The sequence below is a fragment of the Monopterus albus genome, unplaced genomic scaffold (assembly GCF_001952655.1).
Source record: "Monopterus albus unplaced genomic scaffold, M_albus_1.0 scaffold76.1, whole genome shotgun sequence".
Taxonomy (NCBI): Eukaryota; Metazoa; Chordata; class Actinopteri; order Synbranchiformes; family Synbranchidae; genus Monopterus; species Monopterus albus.
In genome coordinates this window covers 1,763,591-1,786,567 of record NW_018127956.1, presented here as the reverse complement: position 1 = coordinate 1,786,567, position 22,977 = coordinate 1,763,591, and the positions used below count along the sequence as shown (strand labels likewise).

Here is a 22,977-nt window from a genome sequence, read left to right as displayed (position 1 = left end):
AAACATTTCTGAAAGCAGGTAAAAAAAAAACAAGTTGTAACAGTATGAACCACAGTCTGGAGTCATACACATATTATTTACTTCTGAATGCTTTTCTGTTGCACAGACAGGGAGTTTTTCAAAAGATACGAGGTTAAAAAAGACATAGGAGAGAGAGAAATGTGATGTGTTGGAACACTGAACGAAAATACAAAACAGATGAAGTTATAAAACCAGTTAACAAAGTCAGAGCAAGGTTGCATGACTTTTCTCATGTTTCTCCCTCGGGTATACGCTCACACACACAAACCTACCTGTCGGAATTTAAGATGAAGCTTTGAGAACATTTACAGATTTGATTCAGATATGATTAGAGGACAGGAACGATAGGGGACCTACCTAATTCTCTTAGAGAATGTGTGGGCAGGTCATATGTTCATATAGCAATACAAGAAGAAGGCATGCTTTAGTTTTACTCTAGTTGAGAAGGAAACAGCAAGGTGATTCAGTCACAAAGTGAACTGGGTGTGAGGAGGAGGACAGATTTTGGCAACGGCAAGTCTGTTCTTTGCCATTTTATTGGTGTCATCACAGGCGATCTTTGCTCATGCCACTGAGCCATGCAGCTGCCACATCAAACAAATTAAACTTAAATAGAGCAGCCCTTACATAACATGGCATATTTTCTCATTAGCAAAAAAACAAACAAAAAAACCCATTCACTTTTCTGTGCTGATTACAGCCCTGCATTATTAGTGTGACCACAGAGCTATTCATCCAAATTAAGGGTACCTTCATTAGGAACACACAGACTAACAGATGTGCCACCCACACACAAACATAAAAACTGCATCCGAGCCTACATTTACACAGGCTAAGGGCTTTCCTGGAGCCATTAAAAAAAAGCTTCATTGGTTTGACACATACACACACATAAGCAAATGCAGAATACACCGTCTTAATGAGAGCACCCATGGAAATCTGGGACACAAGGACAAGAGTCTGTGAGGGGGCTGGCGACTGTAATTAAATACAATGGCTGGCTTCTGGAGCTTTGTCAAGCTGAGGCATGGAACAAAAACAATGGCAGGCCTGTGGACGGAGCTGCTCAGCCCTTTGGTAGCTTTCAACCAGGCATTATTCAACACCAGCCGACATCCAAACTCTGATCTACACCAGTCATCATATACAAGCCTGCCTATTGTCTGATTCACCAAATCATAACACATAAACACTGGAAGAACTGACTCATACTCGCCTGGAGAGCTTCCCTCGATATCCTTGTAACATGTTAACACGGGAAATTTGTGGGCCTGGCAGGGTTTCCAGGCCGGAGCCCCTCCAGAGCCTGTAAAGTCACCTCGGTAACTAATACTCCAGCTACAGCTAGAATATCATTCTTTTAGCCAAGAGGACTAGCATGAAAAGACAATAACACTGGGCTTTGCTTGGGGATACAAACCTGCAACCCTGAAAATAATGTTTAAATTAAAAACAGCAGGAGTAACTGATAAGGAATCATTGTACTGTGGTGAGGAAGTGAAACATAAACCACACGGATTGTATGATCACCGCAATTGTTGTAACCAGACACGAGGCTGGATTTAAGCCTGCAGCCTGGCATGTTGTCAGACCAGTCCCAGAGTGGGGACTAAACAGCACGGGATGTCAGGTGCAACCAGAAAACAAACACAGGTGACAATGCACTTCGTTGAACCAGCACAAGTCCATTTAAAGGAGGCTGTGGCAGTGTCACAACTGACCGCTGACTGTGTCTTCCAGCTATTTTTGGCACATTTAAAGTAATGTGTGCATTAAAAATTAATGAAATCATTTCAAATTCTGAATTTTCTACTTAACTGGGTTGAACAACGTGCGAGTTGGCAGTGAAGGAACAATGTATTTATTTAATTAAACCAATTCTGAATGACCAACATATAAAAGCTCCGAGATGTAATTTGCTTAGGTCTCTCTCTCTTTAATATTGAGATTCAGAGGCAAGTATTATGAACACTGTGCGTTTGTATGGCAGGGTGTACATGTTCAGCCCCCAAATATCTTAATAGCTTAATGTGCCTCGATATTCTTGATCTCAGAGTCAAAGCACCAATGATTTAATTACACCCAAGTGTGAGTGGTCTGTAATGCCACTCTTCAGACTCACTTTGCATACATCATGAGCCACAAGTGCACTTAGAGCGAAGCTGCTCCCTTTGCAGCCACATCCTCCATAAACAATCATGGCATGACTAGAGCTGAATGGACAAATTCAGAAAAGACAGAAATGATATTGATTCTAATGATGAACTGGCTCGAGCTGTAATACTGACATAATACAGCCTGGCTAACATCAGCACTTCAAAGGCATCAAGAGCAAAAAAAAAAAAAAGCCAGACCAAGACACACACGCACACATACACAAAGCCCACCAGCTATCATCAAGCCTCCAGACGCTGGGACGTCTCATCCCAGGTCTTGAGGTTCAGCTCTAGGTTAGTCCTCTGAGATTTGATTACCTTCATCCCCACTGGTTACTGGACCCAGCTGTGAAGCATATTAATGAGATTTCACCGTCATTAGGGGGAAGCTAACTACATTAGCAGGCTGGCTGGTTGGCTTGCGGGACTGCAGTATGGAGAGCCAGAGAAAAATGAAGGCAGCGAGGATGGAGGAGGAGAACGAGGGCTTTGACAGGGTCTTCCACTTTGTTGAATCCTACTCAATCACGGGCCATTGTGTTCGCCTGGCTTCTATTAACTTATTTGGACCCACACATATGCACATATACACACCCACGCTGGCCATGTGTAAGATACACAGAAGGACATATAGAGATTCATTTGTCTTTCCATGCAGTGACAGACCACCATGCCACAGGCTGTAGCATCCAGGCCTGCTTTGAAGTCTGCCTAAAGTAATGGCCAGTGGAAGTGCCCCAGGGACGGAGACTGGCTTGCAAAATCCTGGGAGTTATACACCAATGCATCATGCATGTCCAGAAAAACAACTGGCAGCAACTAAGAGCTTTCATGTGCAGTGAAACACCATCAAGGTAGCAGAGAAGGGCTTCACTCATGCATAGTGCTTTTGCTAAATATTTAGATTTGTGGTTTACATTTCAGGAATATGATAAGAAGTAGAGAAAATAATACACACACACGGGAGTGCTTTGTCAGCACTCTTCAATTACTAAAGAGGGAAATGGGACCGTTTCCTTGCTTACAGGGAAATCCTGTCATTCTCTAACAAAGCGTCATAACAGCTCTCTGCAGAAAATGGATGAGGCCGCGTACACTGCCTTCACACTGATTACTGACAGCAAAGCAAAGTACACCATTTGAATATGAGCTGGGGTGTTGGTGGGCGTGCACAGACTGACGGAGCTCTAAGGAGGCCGACAGTAGGGTGTGTTTGTATTCAAACACAGTGTGAACAGTTACTGGATAAAAGACAGGGAGGAATCCGGCAGCAGGGCAAACAGGAATAAGTTAAAACACACACACACTCATATAACAGAGAAATAGGAGAGAGAGCCAGTGGAGGTTCAGACAGCAGAGGAGCAGACAGCAAGCTTCACACCTCCCATATTGACTAACTAAATCCAGCCTTTCCACCCCCATCTCACTTTTTTTCCCATCAGTGCGGGTCAGCCTACTTTTATCATATGGAGTTGGGCGAGCACGGGTTGCCCTCTGTTTCCATCTGGTTCTAGCACCAGGGCTAATTATGCCGACTAGGTTTCAGTCAGTCCTGCTTCCACCCAGGGCCAAGTGGGGCCAAGCTCCACTTTCACCCGAGCTGGCTCATCAAGACATGTGAAATGTTGCTTCAAGGGTACGTACTTACGTTCAGTATTGACTTTTGATCAGTACTTTCATTGCAGCGAGATTTGAAAATTGAGTTTCTCACTTGTTCTTCTGATGGGGGGTTAAAATAACACCTAGGACCAAGGGCTCCATGTTGCAAGCTAGTAACACCACACCAGCACCATGAGTCATGTGCTGCCTCTCAGACGCTGGCGCCAGAAACACGTGACTGAGGTGCAGAAGATAAACAATACAGTTTTCAGTGTAGTGGAAACAACCGTGCTGAGCTGCTTTACTCCTCCATGCATGCCTCACCTCGCCGGGAGAGGTCACGGTGCTGAGAGATACAGGGTGTTTACACTAACATTGAGTTTCCTAACAATGGAAACTTGCGCAATAACAATTTTAGGGGGGGGGAAAAAATTTGTCAAGGTTCCAGATCTTTATTTTCCATGTGCACTGAAATTTATCAGGTATGAGATAAGGTTTCTAATAAAGTCCTAATATGTTTTTTATCTGACACCATGATACTCAGTGTAAAGACTGGCGTGGATCAACCGAGAGCTTAATCTGATTCTAATATAATTTTGTGCAGTGAATGACATCACTTCCACTTAGCAGTATGTTGTTGTCTACACTTTAGAGAAATGACAGCCTGCTGTTTTGCAAACATAGCAGATATCCAAATTCTGCAGTGAGAGCAGAAACTGATGTGACAGTTTGGATTCCTAAAGGACTACTCCGCAGTGCGTTTGAAGACTACACTGACTCAAAGACCAAATTCTGATGGATAACGCTCCAAACTGGGGCCAAATAACTCCCCCATCTAGAGTGTTACAGCAAGAAAAACATACAGACATATGAGAGTGATGGACGAGGGTCTGAGCAGAGGCTGAAGGGCAAGGTGGTGCACAGTAAGACGTCTTTCTTGCTTGTTACGACCGTCCCTCTTCAACACCAGGAAACAGCGGTGTTTGTCTTGGGCCAGAAGTGGAGGAAACACCAACTTGTGTTTAGCGTGGGTAATTTATGACATCTTTACATCTGGGTGAGGTGGGGTGACTTAGGAGGAGTTCTTTGTGTTGGTCTTTGGTTCTTGTTACCATTGCTAACTCTGAGAGACGAGACAGTCCAAGTAACTTCAAAACAGTGCTGATTTATTCAAAGGATCACAGGTAGAATTAACATTACACGCTCAGATATCTTGCACCTCCAAACTGCTCGCAGGCAGATGTAAGATGAAGGACCCTGAACCCACCAGGCCTATACATTATATCTCTTCGGTTGGGCTAGCCTCAATGTGTGTGTGTGTCTGTTGGTTAAGTGGTGTGTAGCTAAAAACATTCTCACAGACTTCTAGTAACATGTCGTGACTTAAACATAAGAACATATTATGGCTAAGGCTACAGTTATACACGTCATAATAATAATATTAAACACCCTGTCTGCTGACAGTCATCAACTCTTCTCTCTAGTTATCCTTGACCAGATGTACCCTGTAGAAACTCATAAGCATGACTAAGCATTTAACAGTCTAACTAGACATCCTATCTCCACTAAACATTTCTAATACAAACAATTTCTATCTGACTAAAAATACCTAACAATTGTATGGGTGTGTGTCTTCTTCTGTGATTACTTTTGAGCACACGAACAACAGAAATGTGCACAGCTGAACGCATTTCTGTGATATGTGCTGTATGTGCGTGAGAGCCTGTGCGTGTGAACATCGGCATGTTCTTGTCTAGGCCGGGCCTGGTTTTAATCAGCTCAGCAGCCCCCACTGTGTTCCCAAGCCCTTCTCCAGGGGCCCAAGATAACTTCCCTCTCCAGGCTGCCAGGGCTCTGAAATAACAACACACCAGGTTTTCCTATCACTGCTGCCTCGGCAAATGGAGACGGAACTGAGAACATGTGGACAAACTAGAGTGTGGGGGAGGGAGGTGGGAGGGGCAACAAAAGATAGAGCAGATGGCAAAGGTGAGGCCTACAGGGGCTAAACTTTGAGCTGTAACTTCATGTCAACTATAGCAGCTGCAGTTAATTATGAGTCTTCAAAGAACCACACAACACACCACACAGCCAGGCCGCAAATAAAAGCTTCATAAATGGTTATGAACACTTGGGAGTTCATGAATCTGAGCAAAATAACAAAAACATAAAAAGCACCCCGACGCCCCATTATTGCATGAGACAACCAGAAGGTCCCCAGCCACAATGCACCCCTGCAACCCAGAGTACCATGTAACTCTACCCAGCAGCTGTCTGTGCCTGCTGACTGACAGCGGGACTATGTGAGCTGGCATCGGCCCAAAGATGCCTGGAGATATTTGGCATGAGCTGATAGTGTGGGACACCGTTGTAGTCATAAGGGGGCCAAAAGACAGCCTGTGTCACCCAGAGGATGGCAGGATGTGGACAGGCACAGCGGTGTGTTTCAGCAGCCTTTAACATATGTCATATTGGTGGTGGGCATGAACAATAACCTGAGAATGTGTGTTTAGATCTTCACTAAGGATTCTGAACACACAATCAGGCAGGTATGTTAAGACTGTGGTGTCAGTGAATATATAAGACAAGCTACAAATGTCCTCCCATGTGCATACAATAGGGACAGCCCAAAAGCTTCATCACTCGGAGCTAAAGACAGCTGAACTCAATGGGAGATCCAAACCTATGATTACTGAGTCTTCTACATGATGAAAACAGGCAGTGTATCTACCACTGAATGTGAATTTATATTTACAAACTGATCACACAGCAGCTGTATACCATCAGTTGAGTGACATGACTGATCCAAGCTAAGACACCAAGAGCTGGAGGAGCAAGAAGAGACAGGCTGCAAGAGAAACGGGGGCCGATAAAGAGAGAAGGGAGGAGGGAAGCGTCTGAGGAGAAATAGGGGCTGAACTGAGAAACAGGGATTGTGACACGAAGGCAAACATTTCCAAAACAGGCCTCTAAATAAAAGCTGTGCATGCTGACACGTTTGCTTCTAGACTCACTGAAAATGGAAAGAAAGGGAGAAGGCACAACTGTAGTGTAACCTCCCTTAGTCAACTCAATGAATGAATACACCCTTCCAGCTATATGATAGCTAATGACACATAATTCGAGATCATGGTCATCACTGGCTCACAATGTGAACACACACACACACACACACACACACAGGAGTGAAACCACAGCCCTTTACAAACTGTTTAATATTACCACTCTGACTGTGAAAATGGCTTCATGAAACATTAAGCCTCTTTTTCTACAGAGTGTGTGCATTGCTTAATTATAGAATTGTGAGTGAGCAGATGACTGTGTGTGTGTGCGCGCTTCTTCCTCCTATGATAAACTGCACTTGTGCATACTGGGAACCAGGAAGGTGCCAAAGCAATACTAAACCTTGGCCTACCCAATCCAGAACCTCGATGTGCGGTTGAACAAAAGCCTCAAAGTTTGAACATTTTACTCATCTGGCTGCTGTGCTTCTCCAGAGCCACTCAGCTTCAATTTCCTCTGCTCCCATAAAATCCAAGGTCATTAGACGAAACCAGAAATAAGGAGTTTAATGGTGAGAGACATGAAAATATTCCTGTGCTAAAGTAATCATGAAAAGAGAAGTGCGAGGAAAGATATAAAATGGTCTTAGAAGAGAGGTCGTTAGCACAAAGTATGCCCGTTAGTTGATAGATCTGGGTTTAATGAGGAGATCTTGAACACCGTTGTCCTCAGCATGAAAAAAAAAAAAAAACAATCACAGGTAATACTGAAAAATGACATCAATATGCATTAACCAGACCCTATTCATCTTCACTGGGCTGAGCGCCACACAAAGGACCTTCACGAATGCTTATGCATGAGTGTTTGCTCTCCACTCACTCTAACAGAGAGGTTATCAGACCACTGATACTCGCTAATCGTATGTGAATGGCAGCATTCAAGGCCCTCTGTTCTTATGCGCATATACAACAGTGGAGGAAGCAGGTCGTGGATATGGAGAAAGGAATGAAGTATTTGCATTTGAGGGCTGAAGTGGACTGTGAGAGGAGGAGATGGGGGGAAAGGGGGGGGGGTGGGGAAGGGAGAATAAGAAGAGGCTCTCATGAGGATCTGGGGAGGAGAAGAGTGGATCACCAGGGACAGGCTTTGTCATGTTAAACTGCCTCTCTTGACTTATGTTCTTTCCCCTCCTCTCCCTCTCGGTGGATAACACCATTGTCAATCACGGGGGAAACAGATTACGAGGGTCTGATCTCCTCAGCTTCAGAGGAGAGGCATGGCAGTGAGAGGGGTCATGAGTGCAGCATGACTCAGGTGGATGAGAGTATGCATTGAACAATGATAAATAATAGGCTTACTAATCAGGTGGTCTCTCTTTAAATACATAAACTTGTTTAGGTTTGACATCTCGTGCGCTCAGCATGGATTGGAGCTCAAAGTTCAACTCGCTTGTAATTCACCTCTCCCTTCAATCCTCAGTAGGCTGACGTGCATTCTTCTGCTGCACATGACACAACAAAGATAAAAGTTTACTTCGCAAGTCGGCTCAAAGTGTCAGGTTTTGAGCTGAAAGCATATTACTGTGGTTGTAAATTGAGGCATCTGCAAAGGTATGGACATGCATGCCATTATCCTGTCACTGGTCTGTTAAAGAGATCAGTGATGCCAGGACTCAAAGGGGCTACTAGGTCAACACGGGTTAAAAAACCCCTAGGAGACTGCTGACATACAACCATATGCAGAGGAAACCAGCGAGCTGCACGCTGAAGAGACAAAGTGGCAAATGCATTGTTCATATACAAACAGACACTATTCTACAGATTAACGGGCTGAAGTTGCAGTCTGCCCAACTTGGCAGCACACACTAAGGCCACATTCAGGCCGAGTCTCAAAGGTGTCATTTCTATGGGGGATTGTGTTCACCGCAGCCGACACCGGGCACCGCAGGGGGCTCCAGCGAAACGGCACAGCCCCATGCGGTGAAAAATGTTGGATCTGGTTCAACTTTTGCTGCACCAGGCGGTGACATCATCCGGCAAAGGCACTGCCGAGCAAATCATGTACGGGGGACTGTCGGAACATGGCCGCCCACGGCAACAAGACTTTTGTTTACGTTGTTAACATGAGCACTCACTGCTAATTCATTCTCCAATTACAGTTCGAAACACCCCATTTTGACACGCCATGTGTTTTCATTAGTTATGATATAAAATGGTAGTATTAAAAACTTTTTTTAAACTGATCAATGCCGACACACTAGTGGTAGAAATTGGTGCCAATGTAGAGTGGGCTACATTAGTAGCATGGCCAACCAAAACACAACGGAAACTGGCGAGCTGGAAATGTGAACGAAGCCCTGCTGACTCATCACAATGGGGTCATATCATACACACCAACAACACTCCCCCTGTAGCCCCCCACCCCCTGATCAACACAGTCAAAAAAATACAGTAGGGAGTTTTACCGCACTCAGTCTGAATGGCCACTAAGTTCTCTGCATAAAGTAAGCAAATACCTTAGCCTCAACACTGTACAGCCAGCCATCGCCCTCCTGCTCACGCCCCCTAACGATGACTGATGACGCATATTTGATCCAGCTGTCTGATGTGCAGTGTCAGGGGGCTCCTTAGCAGAAGATGTGGGCAATACGAGGGGAGAACAGGTGGGTGGGGAGAGGCAGATTCATTAGTCTTTGTGTCACTGCTAATGTGAAGAAAAAAAAAGTTGATAACACCAGGAGGTTACACTTGCTCCATACTTAAGAAAAAAATGGCTGATGAGAGCAGGGCAAAGTTATCAAGGAAGCACGGTGGGACGTTAACAGAATTTAATGAAGCACATCTTTAGCTTCCTCGGGTATGGTTGGTGCTTTTCCCTTTTCTTTGAGTGTGTGTGTGTTGTCTGTGCCTCCGCAGACACTAATTTCCTGCATGGATCCCTGACCTTTCAATGTAGCCTGGGGGGAGCCATTTGATCATGGCACACACACACACACACACACGCACGCCATTTCCGGTGACATTGTTGCCCACCAGTTAGTGGAGTGGTTGTAGTGAGACAACATTGATCTTTTCCATCTCAGTCCAAAAGAAGTGGTCTCTCACATAGAATAAATACATTTTTATAGATGGGAAAACAGTTTCTTAGCTGACTATATAATTGGCTTGTTCACAGAAACAGCCTGTTCTGAAAAACAGGCAGAGCCAAGACATTTATGCCTTACTGATATAGTAAATAGTTTGATATTTATCACTACTATCAATGTTGTCTCACTACAACCACTAACTGGTGGGCAACAATGTCACCGGAAATGGCGTGTGTGCAAGCATGTGTGATAAACAACTATAAAGAGATCATATCTATGTTAGCATGCATGTACAGGTCCATGCTTGTTTCCTGTGTACACATTAGTAAGCACATCTACCAGAAACAATGGGCGGAAGTAACCTGAGCCGAGCCCTCAGGTGAGCCTGGTGTTAATGCTCCCACTTCTCCCCCCGTCCTCTTCCCCTCTGGGGTCCAGTTAACCCCAGCTGCCCTCTGTGGACCGCACCGTCTCTCTGCTTTTCGACAAGAGTCTCACCGTGACCCTCAGGGTGACTGGGTGCCGTTTACTGCGACCCACTTCCACTGCATGAAGGAATGCACGCCCCTCCCAGTTAACACTGTCCATTAAGCTAAGTGAGGCCATCAATTGTATTTAACAGTTTCCAATGTATAATTAAGTGAGGCCATCAACTGTATTTAACAGTTTCCAATGTATAATTCAAAAGATAAAGGGGATTTTCATGAATACTGACCCACACAGGTGAATAAAGTACAGTGCACTACTTTTACTTCAAAGTTGATTGTAATATTACACATGTGTAATCCAAGTTTAGTGTGACGAGGTAGGTAAACAAAGGGCAAACAGCTGGGCGTAAAAAGTGGGTGAACACTTAGATCAAAGACAAACAAGGAAATGAGGAGGTGGAGGTGGAGAGTTAACAGGGAGTGGGCTGCTGCAACAAAGTGATGAAGGGAGAAATGAGACGCCAAGAAAGCAGTCTGACAGTAAGTGAAACAAGAGTAGGGATGACCACATACTGTGGGACTTTTTCCAGAACAAGTACCTTAATTTTCAAACCATACCAACTAAAAAGGGTGTTCACTCGTTAAACTGGCAACATGCTGTGGCATTATTCTCTCTTCAACATCACTGCTACCTGCGCTGCTCAGTCTCAGCCTCCAAGTCTACAAGAATTCAACTAATTTTCATATACAGAGCTTTTTAGGCTTAACCATTAACCACATCAAATTATCGCTTGTTTTCTTTCACACTTATTCACTACAACCTGCATAACGAGCACCGTATGGGCTTAGTGGGTGAATGGCACCAGGTGAGCTGACTGCAGGGAGGGTGAAGATGTATTTCTGCAAGGGTGTGTTCTGCCTGTTCAACAGGTGTAATAAACAGCTTATATTCTTTCCATTACTGGCAGATTTTGTTGTGTTATTGTCATACAACCTTGTCTCTAGTCCGCTCTGTATCCAGACAGACAGAGAGCAGAGCTTATGGCTGCTTTACTTTTGTCATGATCATTTCTTAAAATATCTCCAAACTACTGAAATTCCTTGTCTTCCGCCTGACTACCGGCTCAACTAGCGTGAGGCTGATGTAATGTGCCATTAACTGGTCCTGGTGCATAGTACCTCTATGAGTACCAGTAGTAGAGGATGGTGTCAGGCTTGATACTGGTATTGGTACGTCCCTAGTTAGGAGACAAAGGTAGCATAGTGATAAAAATAAATGTGTAAAACAAAAACAGTGATGTAAACAGAAAGGATGTACAAATACAGATGTGTTTATTCTGTTGTAAATTGTACTGAATGGAAAGACTTAGCTACAGAAGAGGAGAGAAAAATCAGTGGAGCTCATTAAAAGTGAGAAAAAGCAGCTTCACTGTGTTGTTCCCCCCCCTCTCCCTTCACTGTGTAGGCATATAGGTCCTAGAGGAGGCACCGATGTTAATACAGTTATTAAGCCTCTCCACTGAAGCCCGCTCCACCTTCCCAAACCTCAGCATCAAGGAGCTCCCTGCCTGCCAGGCAGAAGGCAATTCCACAGTGAGATCAAACAGTTCCAAGTAGGCCAGCTCTGGGGGAGCCAGCGGTGAAGCTTCCCGCTGAGCAGAGAGGGCAGGTGGAGCTGTCAAGGCACCTCCCAGCAGGCTTTAGTTTGTGTGTTTGTGTGGGTGGGGGGTTGCAGTAGGCTTCTACCTCACTGTGGCTTCTCCTTCCCTTAGTCCCTTTTTAAAGTCTGATGACCAAGATTCCCATGCATCTCTTCCTAGTTCTGGGGATTAGCAAGCGTATGTGTAAGAGCAAATTTTCTCTGGTTCTAGCCTCAGGATGCAGTGTGGGGGGAGATGAAGCTGCGAGGTCAGGTAAGGAAGTAATATTTTAGGCTAGACTATGATGTGCAGCTGGTGCAGAAGGGAACCTAACTGGTCGCTATTGTAGCAGGTGTGTGTCTAATTGCTGCATTACCTCCAATCCATAATTCACACTGAGGAAGGAAGATTAGCATTTCCACCGTAGCTAGAGGAAGCACATTTGGGAAGTGACGCAGATTGTGTGTGAGGTATTACGTTCAAAAAGAGTTGGGTGGCTTCGTATAAGCTGCCATCCATCTGCTGTGTGCCGTTTCTCCATCTCTGAAATAACTGTATTTTTAGCAAGCTAAAATCTGGTAAGCCTGGAGAAGGGAAACTGGTTTTGCCAAGGCGAGTAGGCAACACACACTGAGGCCATTAAAAAACTAAAAACTGGCAACATCATAAGAGGGGCTTTTGTCTCATCATGACACTTGATACAAAAGAAATGAAAGGAGTGAAGAATAAATAGAGATGGGCAAGATAAATGCTCTAATGTGCTAAATAGGACAGGGATATAGGTCATTCTGTATCAGACTCAATTTGTCAATGCTGGCCTGTTGGCAGCCACTGGATGCAGGCCAGGTCTCCATCAGTCGCACTGGAACACCAATAATATCAGTCACCAGCCAAGCCTCTCTGTCTGTTGTCTCCTTTCACTTATTTCCTTGTTCTTTTCCTCCCTATTTGCTCTCCACTGCTTTTTGTTGAAAGGAGAAAAGGGCAAAAATCCAGAGGCCAAAAATGACATTAAACCCCCTGAAAGGCTCTGCAGAGATTATTGTTTGAAAATGCCAGCTCTCCCAAAGCGCCCCCTCCCTCTCAGTGCCTGAGATCTCTCTCTCTCGTTTTATTTCAGCTGAGAGGTGCTGACAGCCCAGACACAATAATCCAGCCCCATTGTGGAACTGCCACAGTGGCAGCAGTGCTGTGCAAAGGTTTCCCACGTGTGATGCAAGGGCAAAGCAGGGCGTCACAGAAGAGCAGAACAGCTACATGCAAAGGGCTTGGCCGCCGGTTACTACGGGGGGCGGCACGCTGTGCTACTTGACAACTTTGATTCAAACTGTTCTCGCCTTTTCCATTACCCAGCTCCCCGGGCTGGAATGGCAAAGAAGAGGAAGGGAAAGCTCCACTGTCAGGGGGCTCATTTACTTCTGATTCCATCTCTACAAAGCACAGCGGAAGCTTCTGCTTTGATCACACCCGAGCACCAAACACAAGGTGTGTGTATACGTGCAAATGGTAAAGCATTAAGACAATAACCGTTTGGTCAAAACACAGCAAAACCATTGTGAAAGTGTGAAACAGGAGCTAAATAAATCATTTCAGTTGCTCTGTGAGCAGAACCTGTGAACAAACATCTCTTCATCCTCTCGTTCCTACCTTCCTGTCATCGTCGTTTTAGCCGACTATAAAAAGCTTTCTTCAGGTTACTGTTAAAAATCCCATGGAATAACAGAATGTGCTCTCCCCGCTCTAACTGCCGCACGGCTGCATATTTCAGCCTGCCCCCTTTCCGGGTCTGAAGGAATATCTAGGCTGGCAGAGCTTTAGAAAGATGATCAGAAACGAGGAACAAACAAAGATATGTATGCGTCTGGTTTGGTCCAGACAGGGGGGCCTATGTCACGCTGAAGGTGTTAGAACAGTTTCTTTCCCAGTGTGTTGTCGCTGGGTATGAAACATTCAAGAACAAGAGCACTCAGACAGGGTATGTACCTCCACCAAGGCACAACATTCGCTCACACAAATGGGTCCATTGTGAAAAATGATATCCAGAACAACACAAAATGTGTCCTTAAATCCTGGATCTAGATCAGACCTGGATCATCTTTTGGAGTACGATAGGCAGTTACAATGTGCATCCCACCTAAACATTTCAGGGATCTATCTTCATTATAGGCCAAGTCTCTGGAATCTGGAGCAGATCCGGTTGGAATCTGCTCTGGTGATAGACACTGCTATCCTACATACAGTATGTGTGTGAAATTTCAAATGATTTCAATACCTTTTGATGGAGAAATGAATGTGTCTTGTGGGTTGGCCCCCACCAACGTCTATACCAAGTATGCTGATGATCCACACAGCCGTTTGTCCGTAGCCCTGCTAACCAACACACACATGGAACCAAAACCAATCTCCTTGGCGGAGGTAAAGAAACACCAGCAGGCCACACATTCAACCCAACTCTAGCAGGAGGAGTATCCGACATGACCACTTGTGATATTTACTAAGCAGCTCTCTCTCAGCCACAGTACTTTACTAACAGCAGCCCAGATAAGACACCATAGGACACAGCAAAGCTAAGACAACACATCTCTGGACTGAAGAGGCTGCTTAATTTCAGTATACGTGCCATTTAACACACAAAGGCTGTTTTCATAACAAACAGGATCCAATTGTTTCACCTCTCTTAACCCTACGCATGTTCAGAGCTGCTCAGCTACAGGGCATCTCGCAGTTCACACAATGCAGATATCACAAACAAGGTTAGAGGGAACAAGCGGCCTGTAACCCGAGCCTGTCTGCTTCCTTTAGTCCAACATGCTGTCTTATGCATCACTATCTTCCTGCAACCGCATCACTGTCGGCAGTCTATTTCATCCTGGTCCCAGGTGGGCCTTTAAGAGTCATATGTCAGAGGCCAGGCTTCAGTCAGACACGTAATGAATATGAAATGATTCAGAGGGGCTGTGGGAAAAAGAGGAGATAGCGGTGTCCAGGCACACCAAGCTCCTCTGTCACTAAGTGGGACTGGATTTAGCCAAATTGCAAGGCTGGGCCAGGAGGACATGAGAGAGAGCCACAGAGAAGACACACAATATGGAAATCTAAAGTTACTTTAGAAAGACCTCTGAAAGCTTCCATAAATCAAGACACACAGAGAGGGCTTGTCTTCCTCCAGATTTGCCCTGCTTGCACCCAGGGGCCCTGTTAAAGATACCTACACCGGGTATCATGAAAGCCAGGCAAATAAGGACTCAAGTTATTAACCGCAATGAGATCATCGGAAGCACTGAGACATCGCTTCTATCTTAGAAGCTGCTCTGCTGGCTTATTAAAAGCACAATTGTAGCCAAGGGGGCTTTGGTTTTGTTTGCACAAATAAATAAGAGTAAGTTTGAATGATTCAGAGCTCCTTCTTCTCTCCTGCACAAATGAGCTGGGACAGAGCATTCTCTCTCACTCCTTGGTTAACAACACTGACTGAGATGGCAGCAACACTGTGCTATTTTTTGCCCCGACAGCAGGAGAATTGCCAGGGTCTTGTATTTTTAGCTGACTAACCTCTACCCTATTTTCTTGGTTGCCCTGCTCCCTTAATTAGGGGGCATTCCGTTGTGCCATGTGTACAGTATGCATGTGAACTTCCTGAGGTGTAACCAGTTGTCATCCATGTGATGTTAACACTCATCCCCAGGGGAAACCTGAGGATGAGTGTGACGGTGGCAGCAGCAGCCCTGTGCTTTTTTGGCCTAAAGCTAGTGGCCTGAGAGAGAGTGCGGCTGACTGCACAGGAGAGACAGAGGTCGGCAGCGGTCCTCTGCAACTGATGAAACAAGGCAACATTCCATGTAATCGCTCTATACATAGCAAATGTTGGCAAAAGCAGGGTGGGAGAACAGGAAATCTTGTAAAATATGAGCAAAATTAGGGCAGGCGAGCATTAAAGATTAATCGCAACATTGACTGGCTGGCGTAGGCTTGCTGTGCAGGGTAATGCCACCATGGTGATGGGAAACCAGAGAGGGAGAGAGCGAGATAAAGCAGGGAGAGAGAAGAGACACTTTGGGAATGAAAATGCCTCGCAGATGAATTCTGGTGTGATGAATGTCCCTGGTTCAATACTCCGATGAATTTATGTGTGTTCCATTATAAGAGGGTGGGGAAGAAACATGGAGATAGGTCAGAGAGATAGAAAGTAGAGAGTAAGGGGGAAAATAGTCCGCTCTCAATGCGCTGGCGAGCTAGCCATGCAGAGCCCATTGCGAACAAGCCATCTGTAGAGATAAGTAAAGAAGTGATTACAATAGGCCCAGCTCAATTTCTGACAGTTGGCGCATGACTGCCCCTGTAGAACTGAATTGATTTAAATGAAGAAGCTATGAATATTTTAAAGGGTAGAACCCCCCTTTTACCTAAACTGTTTCGATCCCCCTCTCACCCCTGCATGTGTGTGTGTCTGTGTGTAACAGCACAGACAAGGAAGAGAATGTAATTATTGATAGTGAGATTATGGTCTAGTGTCACATTGTCTGCAATCAGCTGCCTTCTTTAAGGTCTGATGAATCAATGACACTGCCTAGATCCTTTTTGTCTACACTGCTTTGTTCATCAAAGTGGGCTTTGCGGTGTACACCAACCCCTGTTTAAGGGATTTAACATCTAACCAAACGGGTGTACAGTATTCTAGGAGTGATGCCTCTGGCTGATTCTCTCCACAAACAAGCTGGGGTCTATCTGTGGGTCTAAGCTTGTGTTCATGTGTGCACAAAAAGTGGCCAGAGAGAAATATGTTGAACCCCCACCCCCAGCCAGCTAGCTATAGCATCATATGTGTGATGTGTGCCTAAAAGCCAGTTGCTCTCCCAGTGCTCAAGATGACGGGCCACACCCTCTTACTACACCTTAAAATTTTTTTTAAAAAGGCTGAAACAACAGGTGCTATCAAAGTAAATCATGCGTCTTTGTTGCTCCTTGTTACAAGGTGAACATCCCGTTCTAACAGCATCTTTATTTAGTACATGATGAATTGAATTAAAAAGGGCAGCAACAGCTCTGGAGGTTGGTGGCAAGGTGCCGTTTTGGGAGCGAGTGATGGCAGGTTGTGAAATGCTGCCCTGCGGCCTTTCCCAGGAGAGCAGTGACAGCAGCACTGAACTGCCTTCACCCCTCTGACATTACAAACATACCTTGATGACAAAATGGGTTATTGATGTTCACCTGAAGGTGAAAGCAGGCGTGTTTCTGTGGGCATATTGTTCTCTCTCTTGCAAGCATACACATACACACACACACACACACACACACACACACACACACACACTGTGGCGTTCAGTCTACTAAATCACTCTCGCCATTGGCTGAAAAGGATTAGACAGACGTGTTGCAATACAGCGCCTGCCTGATGCTTCTCTGCCTGGAAAGGACAGAGGACCTTGCCTCAATGCTGTCCATCCATCCTGCCAGTTCAATCAAGCTGGAATCAACATGGTCCCTGAGGGAAAGGTCCACTCTCTCATCAGTCTGTGGATGGTAGAGGTGTGGATGGTAAAGAGCATGCAGAAAATATTATAGCGCTCAGGGACGTGGCATCAGTGAAGGGAAAACACTGCAGTTCAGGAATATTAAGGGCCTGGGATTTGCATTACTGCTGTATGTCAACAAAGTCACAAGCTGTAATTTCACTAAAGTTGTAAGCAGCTTTGCCAAGAAATCCTGAGTGGATTGATTGAGAAAATAAATTTTGTTCTTTATGAGTACGCTCTGCCTTAATAAATGACACTTTTCTCCAGCTGTTTACAACAGCCACCACCTTTCTCTGCTCTCAGCACACACTTGCCAAAGAATATCTGCATACATAAATAGAGGGGAGGAGATCTGCAGATCTTTCACAAAGCCATCACCAATCTGCTAGCTTGCACAAACTCTAAACACATCACCCACAGTTTTCCATGTTGCTGCCTAACAACACAAACAATTGGGGATGCTCTTGCTGGGCTGTCTGATGCTGTAGCCTTTCCCAAAGCCAAAAGAGATACCACATGGGATTGTGCTTCACCAGCAAAGCTCCAACTTTTCAGGGGTTTTTTAAATTCCTTTTCAAAAACATCCACTCCAACCAACCTCCCCCTTCATCCCTGCCCAAAACTGCTCCTGCTCTTACATTCTGTTGTGCCGACCAACAATAAAATACCATCTGTTGTTTCTCGGTCCTCGTCTCCTGCTAGGTTAAGTGCGGAAGTCCTTTAAATACCACATGAGTCAGATTAAGCTGCCAGTAACTTGCTCCTCAGACGCAGAGTGTACGTGTCCAATAGCCCACTTGGCCGGCGCTGCTGTCAGAAGACAGACCAGTATAGCCCGCCCTTCTCTCTACAGAAATCCTCTTTGACCACTATCATTCATACCGTGGTTAGCCTGGGGAAAAAAATAAAAAAAAGAGAGCAACAAGCCCGTGGGCTGGTGAGCATTTGAGCCCTCTTTCCTTTATACCCCCTGTTTCATTTCTGTGTGATAGGCATGTGAATGAGGCTGTGCACATTACTTCAAAGCGAGAGCCCATAGGTGCTGTAAGGATTCCGATAGACACTCAGGAAGACTTTATTTAATCTACAAGGCCAAGGTCTTTTCCACTATAAAGATTCAACACTGTTACTCTGAGTACAACCATATAAGCATCCTGTTGACAATGGCTGCAAACATGCACTGATAACAGCAGGCAAACAACCGAAGTGGCAGCATCTTTAAGGAACTAATAACATCAGGGATGAGGCGTGCATATATGATCTGGGTTTGTGTGTAATGGGTCCGGGTGGCATTTTAGGCTCTTATTCACTTCAGAGAAGATGTCACTGAGTGCACTCTTAGAGCCAGAAAGATGTCTGTAAAGCCTGTAATGAACAGTTAGAGCCGATGTGGAGAAGTTGAAAAAAAAAAGAGGCCCGAAAAGGAAAAAAGCACTGAGGGGGTAAAACAAACTGTGTAACTCCACCGGCAATCTGCTTCTGAGCCCACATGCAGAGGACAACATACCAGGAAACTACTGTCTGTGAAGTTTGTGTTCTTAAAAAAGACACGTTCAGAAACAGAGGAGACGTTTTTAGGACCGTCTCGTGCTTTGAGCCTAGGCTGGTTTGGATTTCTGCTGAAGAACACGAGGTGGAAGGAGAAAGCCCTGTTTCATCTGTTGTGTTTTCTACCCCTATGATCCAATAAGCCTTCAAGCCGTGTGACAGCAGTAACTGAAGCTGTGATTCTCTACCCCCCACCCTACCACTCCCTGGCTGTGCACAAAAATTTTATTACATTTAAGCAGTAAGGCAAAGACACATCCACTGAGCCAAGCCATTGCGGAGCTAAGGGATCAGAGGTCTTTTCCTGGGCAAACCCCCCACGGTCTCCTTTGGACCAGCTCACATGGTTTGAATCAATGCTGCCACTGGAGCTGTTTAGCAGACCAGTTCAATAAATGCTATCAAGCTCGCTGGATATCAGGCTTTGAAAAACACATGTGACTTATCTTTTTATGTTTTCCAAATTTCTAATGTTATCTGACGTGGAATACCGCAGTGAGACAGAGGAGGAATAACTACAGCGCAAACAAAACACAGTGCATCTGTTGGTGCCAAGGATCAGAAACTCCTGTTTAAATGTCCCCTTTGTTGTGCATTTCTTTAGTCTTGAAACAAGGAGGAAATTGGCCCTTAAGAGGCTGTGGAGATTCCTGCCTTTTCTATAAGAGCCTGCTTCAGCTTTGTGCAGGCAGCTTCTTTGAGGTAAAATAATATATGGTAGGGGCTTCTGTGATAACTGTTGTTGCAATAAAACTCTCTCTTCCTGAAGCAGAAACACTATCAATAAACCAAAATCTGCCATGGCTGCTGAGTGTTGATCACAGCAAGTAGACACCAGACACATGCACAAGCAGTATTAAGACACTGGCCGGCTATTTTTAGACATGACACAAAGTCTCACTCTTTGACACATGGGCATACAGATATTCATTTTTAAAAATGTTTATTCTATTATTTTAATGTGTATTCTAACTGAAAGTCTTAAGATATTAACTATATGAATTAAACATTACAATGTAAAAATTGTTCTTTGAGAATACTGCGTTCTAATCGTTTCCCAAACTTTAAAAAAAAAAGTAAACCACAGCTTAAACGTATTTAATTAGAGCAGGGCCTGGTTGGAACATTAGGGTTGTCCACCTCAGGCACTGTGGCCTGTTGGTGCAGCTATCCAAATTACCAGAGGAACCCAGGGATAACCCTGACAGGAAAGTTTGATCTGATTAACACAGCTTGTTTGTGTTTAGTGCATATTTCAGGGAAGCAAACGCTTTAGGTACTGTGGCCTGGATGTGAGCGCAGCAGCCTCACCGAGCTTTCTCAGGAGCAACGTGCCCAACCTGGGCGCACACTGAGGCACCAAACAGGCAGCCGAAAGTGGGTCAAGTATGTATAATGCAGTTATGGAGCTCGGTGGTGGTGCTGGTACGTGGTAACATGCGACGCTGTTTGGCACATGTTACAGCATATGGAGTAAAAAAGGGCTTCGCGATTTTAGTCGAGTGAGAAAATTAACAAAACGGAAAACGCAATTCAAATAGGATATAAATACAAAGGCACAGCTACACACGAACATAGAGGATTTAACTTGCCAAATGAGTGAAACGAAGCAGGGAAAGGAACCTACAGTGATTGGAGCCGGTCCAGTGCTGGTTTCTGACGGACGTGCTGTAGGGATGGGGCGCTCCGGGCACCAGTCCTTTCTCTGGGATCAAGCATCCTCTGTTCTGGTTGTAGTAATCCATCATTAAAAACGGGCTCGGGCTGGGATTCAGTCCCACAACGTCCACACTCTCATACATCATACGAAGCCGGACAACAGCAGAGGATTGTCGTCAAAAACCGGACTAGAGTCGCGCACGCATGAACACAACACGAGCCCTATGGTTTTCAGCTCGCCAAAAGCAGAGGTGGACACTGGGGGGGGAGGACACACGGGGGGGGACTGCATTAAAATCGAAGGTAAAGTGATAAATCCCACCACAGCGGGGAAATCTGAACATTTGGCATCTTCTTACGGCGCCGAGCTGAATCAGTGCCTGAAATAACCTAAAGGGCTGCGCTCAATTTGAAAACATAATCTAAAACAGCCTGCATGGTGACCAACGCACGGCGCGTAAACACGAAATAAACCGAACCCGAATAACTTCAGCAGAATATATCGGCTCCGTCGGAGCAATACTTTAGACTATATCCACACCACAAAGATAAAATAACCTGGATTCAATCCCAGAAAAGGGAACACAAATCTCCTAATCTGTGTCGACGACACAGAAAAATATCTTTGGGATAAAAGCGCAGAGACCAGAAAGGAAATTCCGTTTAGTTGTAGTTTGTCCTTCGGCTTACGGGCGGTTGTCCCATCTGAGTGGACTCCTGTCAGCCCTGTAGCAGAGCCAGTCTCCTCCGTGCGCTACCCCAGGCGGCGGCTTCCCTCGGCCAGAGCTCGCTCGCCAACATCCAGGTCCGCACGGAACACGCAGCGCCGCCTTGTTTGTATTTGGGGAGAGAAGCCTAAATCATACCCACAGCAAACCGCGCGACTCTCATGTTCCGCAGAAATGTGACAAGGCACAGCAGCTGAGGGCTGTGACTCCACCTCCAATAGACTCCTTTTCTTTTTTCTGCCTTCAGCCGGTCGCTTCTCCTACGTTTAACCCCTTCAGGGACGTCACCGTGTATCTCCCTCCCTCTAAACACGGGCCCTGCATGAGCCGGTGTGGGGCTAGCCCGACGCCTTCCCTCAAATTTAGGTGCGGGGACTTTAAATGGCAACAAATTTGAGGACGTGATTAAATTATATAAGCTCAGTAATGGGTCTTTCATATTTTTACACCAGGTCATGAACGTAATGAGTGTTGCACCAGACTGTAACGCTCTCGTTCCTTTTCCTGGAAGTTCCCACTATTTGGACTCCTTCTTCCAACCGGTTTGATCCTTTCCTCTCTTACTCTTATCAATCCCTACCCTCCGATTTTTTTCTGCCCCCTGTCTCCCTAATTTGCCTAATACTATGCGACTGAACTTTTCCTGAACCCAGGAAAGTAGGCAGCCTCACCTCCTGGTGACCCACTGGCTGACTCGGACTCGCCTCCCTGGCTCGCTCCCATCCCACATTAGGGTTTCCCACCTTGTAGTGCTGGATAGAGAAGCCTCCGAGTTCACCCAGCACAAAGTAACATAAGTAGCAAAGTCAAGATAACTGACACTTAACTTTTCTCACCGTGTAGTTAGAGGAAGTTTGTTTTGCTTCAGAGTTGCATCACCTCCCTAATAAAATGTTAACCCCACCTTTACTCTGCAACATTCCATGCAACATTACTGCAGCTTGTTATGAGAATATGCAGCTGTGTCACACACAATATCAATGCTGAAAAATCATAAGAAAAGCCATTAAGTTGACAGTCAAAAGCTTTTGCCAATAGCCTCCAACACCAGTCTCATTTGGTATTGTTGAAAGGGAACCTTTCAGAAATATTGACCAGTTGTGATCTGCTGGAGTTGGCTCCACATGCTCAGTGATAAAGGTCAAGCACCCACTAGATGCCATAACAAGCATGTTTGATCATGACTGGCATGTTTCAGACAAGGTCAAGTGCAAGAGAGAGCAGCTACAGATCCTGACAACTTGTCTAGTGCAACCTCTCCTGCCCTGCCAAGTCATCTGGTGTACACGCATTCTTAAGCATTTTCCTGCTGTGTTGGTATCTCAGTGTGGATGTGAAACTTCAACTGAAAACGCCCACATGGCCCAGAAAACATTTCATAAGTGAGTCATCTTTTCAAATACATCTACATTAAAGCGGATATGGCCAAAAACCTGCCTCACTTGTGTTGTAATCTACACCATTGTCTGAACAATACCTCTCCTCCCCCCACTTTCCCCACACCTGAGCCGCAGACCCCAGCTGGGTCTGACCACCACGGTTTGTTGAGAGCGATTATCTGCATGGAAGCTGGCAGGAGGGCTGGGGGTGGTGGGGG

The 22,977-nt window shown here is 45.3% G+C and overlaps 1 protein-coding gene across 7 annotated transcripts in view; it reads right to left on the bottom strand.

The window, feature by feature from the left end:
* raraa (retinoic acid receptor, alpha a) overlaps window positions 1-22,977 on the bottom strand; it is a 136,228-nt gene that overhangs the window by 15,041 nt on the left and 98,210 nt on the right. Inside the window, exon 1 of one of the 7 annotated variants that reach the window (XM_020606211.1) lies at window positions 20,621-21,604. The exons of the other annotated variants lie outside the window; for them this stretch is intronic. Within the exon in view, the coding sequence (XP_020461867.1) occupies window positions 20,621-20,798 (178 nt within the window). The 5' untranslated portion in view covers window positions 20,799-21,604. Of the gene's footprint in view, window positions 1-20,620; window positions 21,605-22,977 lie in introns of those variants that run through there. 7 annotated transcript variants of the gene reach the window in all.